Source organism: Hibiscus syriacus, unplaced genomic scaffold (assembly GCF_006381635.1).
Source record: "Hibiscus syriacus cultivar Baekdansim isolate YM2019G1 unplaced genomic scaffold, ASM638163v2 tig00111621_pilon, whole genome shotgun sequence".
Taxonomy (NCBI): Eukaryota; Viridiplantae; Streptophyta; class Magnoliopsida; order Malvales; family Malvaceae; genus Hibiscus; species Hibiscus syriacus.
The window spans coordinates 3,706,947-3,720,654 of NW_024063138.1; the positions used below are offsets into that span (position 1 = coordinate 3,706,947).

Sequence of the window (13,708 nt, forward strand, 5' to 3'; positions counted from 1 at the left end):
TATGGGGAAAATCTGAAGTGGATTTGGAAAACAAATACCAGCGACAGAATCAGGTTCTTTATTTGGATGTCCTACCTAGACAAACTCAATACAAATGAAGTTGGATGCAGGAAGAACATGACACAAGACGCAAACTGTAAAGATTGCCGAAACGAAATTGAATCAATAAACCACATATTTCGAATGTGTCACGTAGCAAAAGTCGTTTGGGAAGAGTTAAAAGCTAGAGAGCAAGATAGTCAATTTACTTATATGGATTTCAAAAATTGGCTGAAAAGAAACTGCCTCCCAAAGAAGATCGGGATTAATGGCTTAGAATGGGGTCCCTTGTTTATGGCAACCATTTGGGGGCTGTGGAAGAGCAGAAATGAAAGGATTTTTAAAGAGGCGATAGCTGATCCATTTAAAGTGATAAACTATGCTAAGCAGTTTGCCAGAGATATAGAGAAGGCCTTGTTAGCCTCTCATAGAAAGATGGCAAATGATCCTTGTTGGGTAAAATGGAAAAAACCACATGAGGGAGGATGGATTCTAAATACTGATGGTGTGTATAAGATGAATTCAGATCTGGCAGCTGCAAGTGGACTGATCCGAGATAGCAATGGAGACTGGAAAACTGGATACATGTTGAGATTAAGGAGGGTTAATAGCTCGATCGCTGAAATTTGGGGGGCTCGACAGGGTCTCATTTTAGCTAAAAGTCTTGGATTAAGGAATTTGATCATAGAGATGGATGCAAAATGGGTTGTGGATCTCTTTAATGGAGATAGGATGGGAGACCTTTCAGAAATCTATATGGTTAATGACTGCTTAAACATCCTTAAGGAAGATTGGGTGGTTGAAGTTCGGCGTATGTGGCGTGAAGGAAATAAATGCGCTGATAAGTTGGCGAATCTAGCACTTCTTCAAGAAGAAGATATCTCCATTTTACAGTCCCTCCAACTGAAATTCTTGCAATGTTGGGAGCTGATAGGAATGAAGCGGGCGAGTTGAGACATTAGTATGCTGTTTTCATCGTGTACCAAAAAAAATTACTTTAATAATATCTAAAGTATATTCCAAGATATTTTAAAATACATTGCTTTTAAATTATAATCATAAAAAATAATATTTCACTGTTTTATCTAAGAAATTTAAATGTCTTTTTTTATAATTTATTAATATAAGATAAATATAAAGAAATATTTATTTAAGTATAATTCTCGAATATTTAAGGAGAACTATTAAGGTCAATCGTAATTTCAAATTTTTAAATAATATAAATATATTTTTAATTTTTTTATAAATATTGTTTTTGAAAAAAAAGATTACAACATAGATCTCAAATATAAAATACTTAATTCATTCCAGATTAGAGGTGCACGAGTATGAAAAATAAACGAGGTCAGCAGTGGAAATAGTGTCGAACATTTTACAGCCGAACTCCTTTTGTTTACTGTCCTTCGTATGTTTTCTTTTCTCTACAAAAATCCAAAAAAGACTTAACAGAAAATCGGTCACCTTTCAAGCTTACAGAAAAGGGGGGGGGGGAAGCAAAGACACGCCGTCAGCAATGTCGCAATCCGGCGCCAGCCACTCCTTAGATACGACGGATGAAGATTACGATATGGAATTCCGGTCGTACCCAGACGACGCCTGGTACAGTGTCCGATTATTGTTAGAGGGCGACAGAAGTGAAAAGCTGAGAATCAAGTACGACAACTTCCCCGACGATATAGACGACGTTTTCCCGGATGGAAATTTTAAGTCGGAGGACGAGATTCACGACTTCGTTGGCAGGATACGTAAGGTCTCCGCTCAGCTTCAGGATCATGATTGCCTCAAGGTCGTCAAAGGCATGCGCGTTTGCGCTTCCGATACTTTTGCCGATGGCGAAGTTCTCTTTTACGATGCCATCGTCGACGATGTGCGTACAACTCTTTTCCCATTATCTTTCAAACTATGCATGTAATTGTATTTTCAATTTTATTTTTTGCCCATTTGAAAAAAAATCCTAAATCTGTTCGGAAATGAAGGTCTTGCATATTTGCAATTTTTTTGCCTCCGGTATGAAACTGTTAAAAGACCTCATCTGGGTGTTACTTATTTCTTTTTAGCTTTAACATAAAGGATATAATTGTTATTGCTCTTGTATTGGTATTTGGCGGACATCCCATTTTTGGTATTGAAGAATAGGTCTATGCTCATGTACTTTACTTTAGATAAAGATATATGTTGACTACAGGGATTTAAATAGTGTCGGTTATATAGCAGTAAAGGTACCGTCTAAAACCGTTATTTCACACCATGATACCCGCAATGATCGCAATAGCTATAAACACAACCGAAAAGGCAACTGCAATTTAAATCCCTGATGTGGAGTTCTTATTTCTATTAAGAAAGTGAGCTACTTTTTTCATCTTTCAGATTCTGCGTAAGGAGCATTCGAATCTAAATGGCCAAGAAGAGTGTAATTGCATCTTCCTGCTCTTTTGGCTGCATGGTCCTAATGTTGGCAATGTATCAAACAAGGGGGTTGCAAATATATGCCTTCTGCAAGATTCTGAGTTACACCCCAAAGTAGCAACTTTCATGGAGATAGCGATCCGAAACAGCGAGAAAGCCTCGTGCAAATTTGTTTCTGGCACTACTAGTAATGATCCTGTTGTTCAACTTAAAGAAAACAACAGTAGCCCAATTGTCAAACAGAAGCGGCGACTCATCGGGAATTTGAGACAGGTAACTTTTTTGTATGTGAAGTTTTGGAGTTTATTTGTTTCCAAGCATATAGTAGGTGGGAGATATTGATGCTATACCTATGTATTTGTAGGGAAAGTATGTTCGGCGGTCTTTGAGTGAAGTGTGGCCATCAAAAGGTTTGTCCGTAATTTTATTTCTAAAATACTCGATTCAAATCAATAAATTTTCTTCGTATGTAATAGCAAGTTTTCTGTGCTATTGTTATAGGAGAAAATTGCAACGATAGACAGGATACTGATGTAGGAGGGGGTAAAAAGCTTTACTTAATACTAGTTCAGAATCTCGAAAAAGAATTATCTTCATTAGCAGTTTCAAAGTTTATCTATAAACAAACTTCAATTGCAACACAAGTATATATTTTCCCGAGTTTACCATGGGAGCCATATGCCAATGGTGTCATCATGTTGGACTGCAAAAGAGATGTCGAAGGACGGTTGTTTGATTTTTTGCAGAATCCTAATCATTTCATCGTATCCTCAAATGGGAGGTAAGTTATAACATATGCATATAATTGTGTTGTCTTTATAGCATTATAACTTCAGAATTTGATTTATTAACTAGTGATTTTATCATCTTGTTTGTGCTACTATTAAACCCATCAGCATTTCCTTGTTGGCTATCAACACATTTATTGAGCTTGCACTTTTGATTCCTCTTCTTATTTTCCTAAATCCGAGTTACACAATACAGATGCTTTTGTTCTTTTCTTGTCCTTTTCGGGGATTTTTTTTACTCGAGTTGGTTATGAGTACCAGAGCTACGAAATGTGAATTTATCTTTTACATTCAGCTGAACTCTATTATAACTTTTCTTTTTGGATTAGTATACTCAGATTTGTTCTCAAATCATCCCTTCATATCACTGCCTGCAGACCATGGGTAGCCGCTGAAAAATGTCAACGACTGATCATTGGAGCTTGATGCTAAAATCTCCTGTAAGTCCTACTCGAGTGTATTAATTATATTTTCAGGACAACGAAAGGTCCAAAGACATTCATGGACGCTTGCGTCAGAACCATCATCTTACAATCATTTCCCTCCATGATTTTTGACACTATTTCTATTGTATTAGATGTTTGATTCAAGCATTTACAATGGACAGAACAAACTACCGAGTAGAAGGGATGGTTGCTTTAACAATGAATTGAAGGTTGTTTATTGTAGAACCGAGGAATACGAGAAAGCGAAGGAGCGAAGGGATTTATTTTTGCAGTTTATTGATCATCAAAAGAGACTTTACAAGAGGCTATGCGAGGAAGAGAGGAGTATATGGTAGCCTTGTATAGCAGACAACTGCTCCAACACCAAGATATTTTGCGTATAAAATCTCTGCAATGAAGTTTGTAAACTCTGGTATACGGTGTTCATATGTTGTATGGTAGCCTAGTAAACTACCTCTACTTGGATGGTTGAGTTGTGCAAATATGTCTCACACATGTTGCTATGGGTCCTTTTTGACATGTTGATATTTGTCACCAATATCTTTGGCTTTGAATGGCAGTTGTTATTGCCATAATTATGTCCGGTCGGAGATGGATTTTGAAACCGAGCATCGGAGTTGTCGGCAAATTTCAGCGGAAATGGGTGGGCCCTCTTATAGGGGAATTGATTTAAGTAGAAAATATACAATTATAAACTAAATATTAGACTTGTTTCGATGGTTTAAATGTTCTTATACTTTCCAATTAACGTAGGTTTAAGTTCTCACTTGGTCACTTTAAAAAGGGATTATATTGGGCTAACATTTGTCAAAAAAATTAAGATAAGAATACTTATGGATGTACAATACCATGGGCTACACATGAGAACCTTAAATAGGAGATTATGAAATGAAACATTCCAATAGAAAAGGTGAATGCTACACGAATTTGAACTTGAAATTGAATTGGATGACTAAAACACACAACTTTGTCATGCAAATTTAGTTAATTTCGTTTATTAATAGGCCTCAAGCACTGGTGTCGTTCATTTTTAAGCTGATCAGACACATGGATCAATCAGATTGTCAGGTCGTATCACATGTCATAATATTAACTTCTTGAATAAAGATGAAGGGCCTATCAACAATTACTCCAAATAAGTATATTTTTTCTTCTGATAGTCCATTAAAAACCTATTTGATTCTTATTAATAAAAAAATAAAGTCCAAACCTTGTCTTTCCTTCACCCATTTTTCTTTGTACCGATTTTCGGTCTCTCTCCTTTAAAAATTCCGTTGTCTTTGGTCTCGAAGGAGCTTGTCTCAATTACAATGCCACGTCTTGTATATCTCGGACATCACGTCGGCGATAATGGGGGTGGTGTTGTCACAACCGTTTGATTGAGATGCCATAGCAGTGATAATGTGAAACACGTTTGATTTGTAGGAGCATATTTATTATATTAGTGTTAAATATCAACTGTATAAAACTTCAAAATTCATGGGAGTGAGTTTCACATTAGTGTAAGGGATCACGTGTTATATAAATATTTAATATGATAACAATTCAATTTAAATCACGGGAATAAGCCGGGCATCAAATCAAGTATTTTAATAAAGCAGGCATCAAAACTGCAGTGGTAACAAGCTCACATAAACTTGGAAACATTGTTTTTCCATCGCCAAAGCTCCAACAAGCAAGCGAAACCGGTTCCAGCAGGACCTATCATAGCTTACGATGCCGCTCCGGTCTTCTGGATTACTTCGGAAGGGGCAAGGACTTGGTGTAGATATTTTAATGATCTCTCTTGGCGGAGCTATCTACTTAATCTGCATGAGTAGCTCGTACACAGCAAAACCATTTTTTCTGCTGTAATGTGAATATTTTGAAATCGATAAAAACATGAAACAACAATACCCACACAGCTGAATTTGAAAGCAAAACAACATGCCCTTGATCAAAAGGTCCCCACGACCGAAAAAAAGAAGTTGCCAGGACATTGCATAATTGCATTGCACTAACAAGCTGTATGCTTCGAAAAGAAATCGAATTGCAGTCAAATAAGAATCAATGATATATTATTCATCAAGATCTTAATTTTCTTTTCATTCCATGAGATCCAAAACATCAGATTTAATATAAGGAAGGAAAAGGGACAGCAATATCGCATGATTGTATTCAAAAGAAACAGAAAGTAGCATCAATGCAGGATGAGTTAACCAAAAGCAATGATCCAAACAAGTGAGATTTTTTTACTATGTTTGATCACAATGATCAGAACCGACTAAATCAAGTAAACGGAGCAGTCACGGCATGGAAAGTAGCATCGATGCAGGATGAGTTAACCAAAGCAACGATCCATACAAGTGAGCTTTTTTTTACTATGTTTGATCACAATGATCAGAACCGACTAAATCAAGTAAACGGAGCAGTCACGGCATGGAAAGTAGCATCAATGCAGGATGAGTTAACCAAAAGCAATGATCCAAACAAGTGAGCTTTTTTTTACTATGTTTGATCACAATGATCAGAACCGACTAAATCAAGTAAACGGAGCAGTCACGGCATGCAAAGAGGGGGCGATAGTACTATTAGAAATCCATCCTGGTAGGGCCCTTCTCTGTTTGATAAATCAGAAAAGGAAGTGTCTAGTAGGCATGGACAATTGGACATAGCACTAAAAACAAATAAAAGTTAAATATATCTCTTTTATGAGCGAGAGAAGCGATGTTTCAAGACATTAAAATTTAAACCGTGTGGTTCTAAGGGTGAACAAAGTGCTCAAAAAAGGAGAACTAGAGGGATCTTTACTTAACTGCAATAAGAATTAGGCATAAGCAGGATTACTACTCACTTGCGGCTTTCCAGAAGCAGCATCTTGCTTGCATGCGGGATCATTAGTCCCTAGAGACTCAACCTTCCCACCTGTCTTTTTCTCATCCCGAGCCTTGTTGAAGATAACTGTAAACCCCTCGGCTGATGCTGGATCATTGACATCCCATTCACCGAACTTAGGCAATGGTCGACCTTTATCCTGTACACCATAACAGCTCATTCAATGGATCCATCGTCTCAAAGAAACTTGCCACAAATGAATACATTCATGAAACGATTCAGCCTACTTAAATTCCAGAACTCAAATCATGATATTTGACCATTCAAGAAAAGTAACATAATAAAAGACAGCTGATTCATGAAGATGACATGTATAGATTAGAAATACACATAAAATTCCGCATAACCATACTGATTACTTTTAAGCAATGAGGTAGTTAAAAAATGTTGAATGCACATGATTTAGAGCAAGGATAGGATAAAATTGAAAGCACGGACACTGTATGAACATGCAGCATATTTCTAAAACCAAACGTCAAAACAACATAGCACAAATAATCATTGCTTAACATTAAAATTTTATTCAGTACGACCAAACGATAGCATAAAAAACAAAATTCAGCAACACCAAATAGTCATGAAGGCACTAATAGGATTAATTTTCAATCTAATAATAACTGTATTTGAATTATTATTATTATTATTATTTTGATAAAACTATCCATCGAATTCCTTCAAATGTCAAAAATTGATAAATGGGAAATGAATTCATGTGTCTTATATTATATATTATAGATATTAATATATAAGAGCTAACGATGAAACGCCTCTAAACCTTTTTTCCAAAAGAAATTTATAGTTAAACTTGAAGCATAATCGTAAAAATAAAATCTGAGAAAGGAAATAATAACAACAAAAACAACAATAAATAAATTTTTGTATGATCGAATTCTTTAACGCAATCAAATTAAGAAAAACGAAGAACATAATACAAAGGTCAACAAATTCATTCTGAAAAAATAAAATAAAAGATAACTATTAACTAACAACATTGAGGAAGAGGAAGCAACTTCAACAGAAGATAATAAAAACAAGAGGATATAAAATTAAAACGAACGATATGAAAAAAAATGGATCGATCGTAAGAAAAAAAGAATGAGATATAAATGAAGGATGATAGAAGGGAAATTACCGCCATGATTTTTGGTAAAGGAATGAAAATCGCCCTGTTATGGGATTTGGGCAGCCCTCTGCTCTCTTCTCTACTCCTTGTTGATAATTGGTTTTTCTCTTTCCTTCCAACCGGGGGGGGGGGGGGGGAGAGAGAGAGAGAGGAATATCGGCTAAGGGACCGTTTGATTAGTACAGATACCTTATAATATAATAAATTATTATAAAGATAAAAATAAAAATATTTATAAATATATTTAAAATTATTATCAAACAGTATATCATATTTAGAATTAATTCATACAAAGATTTTGATTCATTCAACGCTTAATAATTATATTTTATCAAATAACCCTTAAATGTATTTAACTTTACAAAAATGGTCGATACATAATATAGTTATTTTTTAAAAGATAAAGTACACATTTAGTATCTAAATTATTATTTTTATTATATCTTAGTACTTAATTCCTTTTTAAAATAAACTAATTATTTAGTTTATACTTCAATATGATACTTGTCATTAAAAATATAATAGAACTATTGAAGTGATATTTTTTCTTAATTTTTTTTAATGATGACTTGATATTATATTATGAGGACACATCAATATTACTATTATGTTTTTAACGATGGATTCCAAAATGAAACATAAACTAAATATTAAGTATTCTTTTAAAAAAATAAAGTTTAATAACTAAAATAGAACGAAAATAATAATTTAGATATTAAATATATAAATTATCATTTTTTTAAAAGTTTAATATAAAAAATAAATGACTAATTTATACTCTTTATTAATTAAAAAATATTATTGATTAACTTAACATTGTAATAACCGTTAATTTTTTTTATTTGACGCTTATCAAAATTATATTATTTAAAAAAATATTTTTTATCAAATAATTAACAATGAATATAAAATCTTCACGTTCTTCATAAATCTTGATGTTATTTTTCCAATCATGTTTTTTTCTCGTGATTATTTTCCTGATTTAAATAGGTGGTTAAAGTTTTCTCCGTTATATTTTTAGACGCCTACTTTTAAAATAACCGTTAAATGACACATGTCACGTTTTATTTTTTAAATCTGGACGTGACACATGTCAACGAATTTTTTTTAACGGTAAACACCTAAAAGTGTTACGGAAAAAACTTTAGGCACTTATTTTTAGCGAAAAATTTTTTAAGTACCAAAAGTTAATTTTGAGTATAATTTAGACACTTCTTTTTATAGTAAGCCAAAAGAAAAATCTATGTGGAAATTGAATATACTAACATTGGATGCATGCGCTAGAACAAATACCGTTGCCAATTTGGCATTGGAGAAGAGATGATCTAAAATTTTGCCTGATACCATGAATTGAATCCTTAAATAACAATGTTAATTAAAGCTGAGAGCATCCATATATGTGGCATAAGATTTTCCTTCTTCCACATGCTATTCCCCATATCAGAAAAGAACCGAATTCAGTCATGGTTTTGCAAGGAAAACCAAAAGCAACATTGAACATATATTTCTTCTCAAACCTAATTAAACATTCCATTCATTCACTACACTACAACTTATTTGAGAATGAAATAAAAATTGCACAACATCAAACTGTGTTTGGCAGCATGAATTTATCCTCTGAATACTTGAAAAGACGGTTGCAACATCATACAATATTGAACCTGAAAACAACGAGAGCTCACGATCACGTCTTCGGATGAGATAGTTATGCGGATTGGGAATTTGTGTTTACTGATTATTTCAGTACGCATGAGACTTACCTAAACATAAAAACTGCTTACAGGAGCTCTACAACAAGTGCAGATGCACCTCCACCTCCGTTGCAAACACCACCAACTCCGTATTTCCCGTTTCTCTGCTTCAAAACCCCCAAAAGTGTGACCAAGATACGGGCTCCACTGCAACCCAAAGGATGTCCTAAGGATACAGCTCCACCGTTCACATTAATCTTCTCCTACAACCATTTAAGGAGGGAAAAGAACGTGAGATAAAGAAGAATGAACTAGTAACTTTCTTCCTGATACATTATTTATCTCACTTTTATGTTTAAACTTGAAAATAAGTAGGCAGGTGCTTTTGAGAGATTGAGAACTCACTGGATTAAGGTCAAGCAGTTTCTGGTTTGCAAGAGCCACAACCTGCAGAGAATGGGGCATTATTGCAAAACTTTCAACTTTAACAAAAGGTAATAATATATTTAGAAAAAAAAGAACCGTTATCTTACAGCGAAGGCTTCGTTGATTTCATAGTAGTCAATTTGAGAAGCATCCAAGCCAGCATTAGAAATGGCTTTGGGTATTGCAAGGGATGGAGCTGTTGTGAAAAACTCTGGAGACTGGAAATCTTTCTCACATAAGTAACAGGTTGTATGACGATTAACATCAAAAGTAAAGCTCAATATTTCGGTTTGGCAGTTCTTTAAAATGTTTCTTCAAATTTATACATGGTTTTGAAAAGTACCTGAGCAGCATCTGCGTATCCTGAAATCTTTGCAATCACCTGCAGTCCTAGCTTAAGTGCTGTTTCTCCACTGACAAGGATTAAAGCAGCAGCACCATCACTGCCCATAAGACCAACTTCCATTTAATTACAAATTCCAGATCATTTCCGTAAAAGACTTATGAGGTCAAATAGGAAAATGTTTCTTAATTTTGACCAAACAGGCAATTGCCTGATTGCAAAACTCTCACGAAGAGGCCTATGATAATGGATTTATCGAAGTGGAAAATAAGCTATCAATATAGGAAAACCAAATTGTTCATTCAAAAGAGGTGAGCCTTTTACTTGAACATTTCCAATCTGACTATGGTTTTATATAAATGGAAGTCAGGTCTAAGCATAAAGTGAATAGAGATGTCAAGTAAAGGACCTTATACTGGAGGCATTGCCAGCAGTAACAGTGCCTCCATTATCCTTGAAGCTTGGCCGCAGCTTCCTCAATTTTGCAGCATCAAACTGAAATGAAAGTAATATTAATCAAGTGGTATAACATCTATTTAATTTATTTAGGCAATTTAAAGAAATGGAAAGAACAGGAAGCATCAAATTGTGAAAAGTGATAGATGGCTCTAAATTATGTACCTTTCCTAAGCCTTCATCCTTGTCAACTATGATGGATGGCTTTCCCCTTCCCCCGGGAACTTCAACCTGTGTGGTACTAAATTTGGTTATATACAATAGCTTATACATGACGATTCACACTTATAATTAAGCATATGTCTAACCGGAATAATTTCCCATGTAAAGGCTCCACCCTGTTGAGCAGCAATACCACGCTCAAAGCTCTGAACAGAAAAATTATCCTGCAAAAATCATGAAGATATTAGTCCAAAATTCTACCCAGGAAAAGAAAGTCCATTTCTTCCAGAGACCCTTGAAGAGACCACAGTACCTGCTCCTCTCTTGAAATAACATGTTTCTCAGCACATAATTCAGCACAGCTGCCCATGCCACAATCATTATACACATCCCATAGTCCATCTTTCATCATTCCATCTACAAGAGTATCATGCCCAAACCGAGATCCTTTCCTGCATGCTAATACTTGATCAGAAATCATAAATTGAACACAACAAGGGAACCGTGAACAGGAGAATGGTATTAACCTTGCTTCTGCCAAATATTTAGGTGCATTAGACATGCTCTCCATGCCACCAGCCACAACAACATCATTGATGCCCAGCTGAATACTCTGTGCTGCAAGCATTGTTGCTGCAAAGCCCCAAACAAAAAGGAAAAGTATACTGCATTTAGGGAATACCCTCTTTTAGTTTTTCAAAATAACACTTAAATTGTAATGTGCAGACCTTTCATCCCAGATGCACAAACTTTGTTAACGGAGGTACATATAACTGAGTTTGGTATTCCTGCACCTAGTGCAGCCTGTCTAGCAGGAGCCTGACCCAGATTTGCACTGAGTACATTGCCAAAGAAAACTTCTTGCACAAGTGACGCATCAACATTTGCCCTTTTAAGAGCAGCTGCAATTTGACATATATAGAAATTAAGTAAAATGGGTGAGCATCCTAAAATAATGAAACAAACATAATTATCCGACAAGTGAACCAAGGTTTTTCCAATCAAACCTTCTATGGCTATTGAGCCAAGCTTGGTGGCAGGTAAAGATGACAGAGACCCAAGAAATCCACCCATTGGAGTACGTGCAACACCAACAACACAAACATCTGTACAAATATACAACAAACATTGATAAAAACATAAGCAAGTTTCATTCATCTTATACGAAATAAAACAACTAAATTATCCTCAAATGATCTCAATTACTCTTTTTTTTCTTCATTTTATAAGCTAAAGCATCTATACCAAAGGATTGTTACCCGGGCAAGATGATAAAATATGCACACATGTATCCACCCATAAATAAGGAAATCGTTTTTCAACTATTACTATAACATATTTAGCTAAATTAATTCATATCAAGGTATAAACCCTATCACGGAATTTTTACAATAAGTGAATAAACCAATCATAGAAGTTATCAAACATGCAAATCTTTCTAGATGCATCAACAGAGAGAAAATTCCATACCTCTTGGCTTTATAGAATCTGAAGATGCTGCTGCTGTTTGAGCCATAGGTGAATCTAAAATAGATCTGCAGCGAGTACAAGTTACCATAAGCTACTGCTTGATAATAATCTTAATTCTGATTATTATAAAGGGTATTAAAAATTTCCAAGAGTCAAGAACAATTAGTGTAATGAAAGTTTTGCTTCTTTTTTTTTTTTGGTTATTCTTAAACTTCACATCAAAAGCATGGGCTATAACTTTGCACTAACATGAAAAAAGAACGTTAGTTTTTGTTTTAACAACCCAAAAAAGTTGAGCTAAAAGAATATGTATTTTAGTCAATATTTTAAGCTAAATATAATCGAATCCAAAACTAATCTGAGTTATGGCTAATCCAAATGTTGTAACTTGAAGGGGATTTTTTTTGTTACTACGAAATCAATCTCTTTTATTAACAAAATACACAATTATTTTAATGAAAATATAGAGAAAATTCCACAGTACCAATCGAGTGGAAAAACTTATAATCACAAGAAAAAGACGCTGTGTACCGCTAAACAGATCTGATTTGAATATGAATTCGATTAAAAACTACAAAGATCAATATGAGGAGAAGAAAAGCGAAAATCAAAATGAAAGGCTTCACGAGCGGCCAAGAGATGATCAAAGCTATTGGGAGAAATTAGACATACCTGTTGATGGGTTCGTTGAAAATAACTGAAGCAGAAATGAGGGAGATGATGCAACTGAAAGAGTTTTGGTTAATGTATTTATACAAAGATAAGCAGGACTGTCGAGACGTGCCTCACGGACGAGCGCTTATTTACAAATCAATCCTTATGAAATACTAATAATTTCACTCTCATGTCCCCCGTACGCACAAATTTATTTATTTTCCTTTTGTCATACTCGTTGAGTCAAAATATTTTGTGCAACTCTTTTATGAAAAATTAACGAAATAAATAATTACAGGTGAACTAACAATTTATCCTTTTATAAATTCATCAATTCTGTATTTGATTTTTAATTAGTAGTTTTTTGTTTAAAATTTATTTATAAAAATAGTTATAAGATTTATTACCTCTAAATTGAGAGTGTTTCAACTTTCAATTCAATTGTTTCTGTGATATTCAATTAATTCGTTTTTAAAATTATTTCTCAATTAAATTAGCATCTAATTAACCCGTAAGATTAAATATCCTTAAAGTACTTTTCAAAGTTAAGACATTATATATGAACAATCATATTTAAAAAAAATCCTAATTTTAAACATCATAATTTAAGTCATAGAAATAAAAGGTAAAATTGACATGTAATTGAGATCCGTTAATTCAATAAGTAATTAAGAATATTCATGTTTCTCATCTTAAATGAGTTTGAATCTCGATATATTCTTTGAAATTGTAATACCTTTTTACTTAATAAAATTATATAAACGATGCTTAGACCTGAAATATTTGGAAAAAAATAATATTTTTTATCACTAAAATCACATAAAGAATTC

At 34.1% G+C, this 13,708-nt stretch overlaps 3 protein-coding genes across 7 annotated transcripts; 1 reads left to right on the forward strand and 2 right to left on the reverse strand.

Annotated features, from left to right (window-relative positions):
• The first annotated feature begins 1,395 nt into the window (after nucleotides 1-1,395).
• On the forward strand, nucleotides 1,396-4,254 carry LOC120166102. 2 transcript variants are annotated; one of them, XM_039175466.1, is made up of 6 exons: nucleotides 1,396-1,906; nucleotides 2,407-2,718; nucleotides 2,810-2,855; nucleotides 2,947-3,226; nucleotides 3,611-3,673; nucleotides 3,811-4,254. In XM_039175466.1, exons 1-5 carry the CDS (start codon nucleotides 1,553-1,555, stop codon nucleotides 3,657-3,659), a joined length of 1,041 nt encoding a protein of 346 aa, XP_039031397.1. In that variant the 5' UTR covers nucleotides 1,396-1,552; the 3' UTR covers nucleotides 3,660-3,673; nucleotides 3,811-4,254. The 2 variants fall into 2 exon arrangements, with proteins under 2 accessions (XP_039031397.1, XP_039031396.1); XM_039175465.1 differs by having other exon boundaries at nucleotides 3,841-4,254.
• A 996-nt stretch (nucleotides 4,255-5,250) lies between these two features.
• Nucleotides 5,251-7,794, reverse strand: LOC120166116 (protein NOI4-like). 2 transcript variants are annotated; one of them, XM_039175478.1, is made up of 3 exons: nucleotides 7,686-7,794; nucleotides 6,513-6,692; nucleotides 5,251-5,524 (listed from the first exon to the last, which is right to left on the reverse strand). In XM_039175478.1, exons 1-3 carry the CDS (start codon nucleotides 7,689-7,691, stop codon nucleotides 5,483-5,485), a joined length of 228 nt encoding a protein of 75 aa, XP_039031409.1. In that variant the 5' UTR covers nucleotides 7,692-7,794; the 3' UTR covers nucleotides 5,251-5,482. The 2 variants fall into 2 exon arrangements, with proteins under 2 accessions (XP_039031409.1, XP_039031408.1); XM_039175477.1 differs by having other exon boundaries at nucleotides 5,251-5,527.
• A 1,354-nt stretch (nucleotides 7,795-9,148) lies between these two features.
• Nucleotides 9,149-12,941, reverse strand: LOC120166114 (acetyl-CoA acetyltransferase, cytosolic 1). 3 transcript variants are annotated; one of them, XM_039175476.1, is made up of 14 exons: nucleotides 12,897-12,915; nucleotides 12,225-12,289; nucleotides 11,762-11,860; nucleotides 11,483-11,656; nucleotides 11,282-11,387; nucleotides 11,068-11,206; nucleotides 10,901-10,978; nucleotides 10,758-10,823; nucleotides 10,546-10,631; nucleotides 10,137-10,236; nucleotides 9,901-10,011; nucleotides 9,773-9,814; nucleotides 9,409-9,630; nucleotides 9,149-9,337 (listed from the first exon to the last, which is right to left on the reverse strand). In XM_039175476.1, exons 2-13 carry the CDS (start codon nucleotides 12,268-12,270, stop codon nucleotides 9,454-9,456), a joined length of 1,224 nt encoding a protein of 407 aa, XP_039031407.1. In that variant the 5' UTR covers nucleotides 12,271-12,289; nucleotides 12,897-12,915; the 3' UTR covers nucleotides 9,149-9,337; nucleotides 9,409-9,453. The 3 variants fall into 3 exon arrangements, with proteins under 3 accessions (XP_039031407.1, XP_039031406.1, XP_039031405.1); XM_039175475.1 differs by having other exon boundaries at nucleotides 9,437-9,630; nucleotides 11,068-11,387; nucleotides 12,897-12,941; XM_039175474.1 differs by having other exon boundaries at nucleotides 11,068-11,387; nucleotides 12,897-12,941.
• Between the last annotated feature and the right edge of the window lie 767 nt (nucleotides 12,942-13,708).

Excerpts from the sequence above, each read along its gene's own strand:
- LOC120166102 (XM_039175466.1), top strand. The coding sequence starts at position 1,553 with ATGTCGCAATCCGGCGCCAGCCACTCCTTAGATACGACGGATGAAGAT. Across the intron at positions 2,856-2,946 it reads TGAAGTGTGGCCATCAAAAG|GAGAAAATTGCAACGATAGA; the intron begins GTTTGTCCGTAA and ends CTATTGTTATAG. Across the intron at positions 3,227-3,610 it reads ATCGTATCCTCAAATGGGAG|ACCATGGGTAGCCGCTGAAA; the intron begins GTAAGTTATAAC and ends CACTGCCTGCAG.
- LOC120166116 (XM_039175477.1), bottom strand. Across the intron at positions 5,528-6,512 it reads CTGCTTCTGGAAAGCCGCAA|CAGAAAAAATGGTTTTGCTG; the intron begins GTGAGTAGTAAT and ends TTCACATTACAG.
- LOC120166114 (XM_039175475.1), bottom strand. The coding sequence starts at position 12,270 with ATGGCTCAAACAGCAGCAGCATCTTCAGATTCTATAAAGCCAAGAG. Across the intron at positions 10,632-10,757 it reads AGGATGAAGGCTTAGGAAAG|TTTGATGCTGCAAAATTGAG; the intron begins GTACATAATTTA and ends CTTTCATTTCAG. Across the intron at positions 9,815-9,900 it reads AAATCAACGAAGCCTTCGCT|GTTGTGGCTCTTGCAAACCA; the intron begins GTAAGATAACGG and ends CATTCTCTGCAG.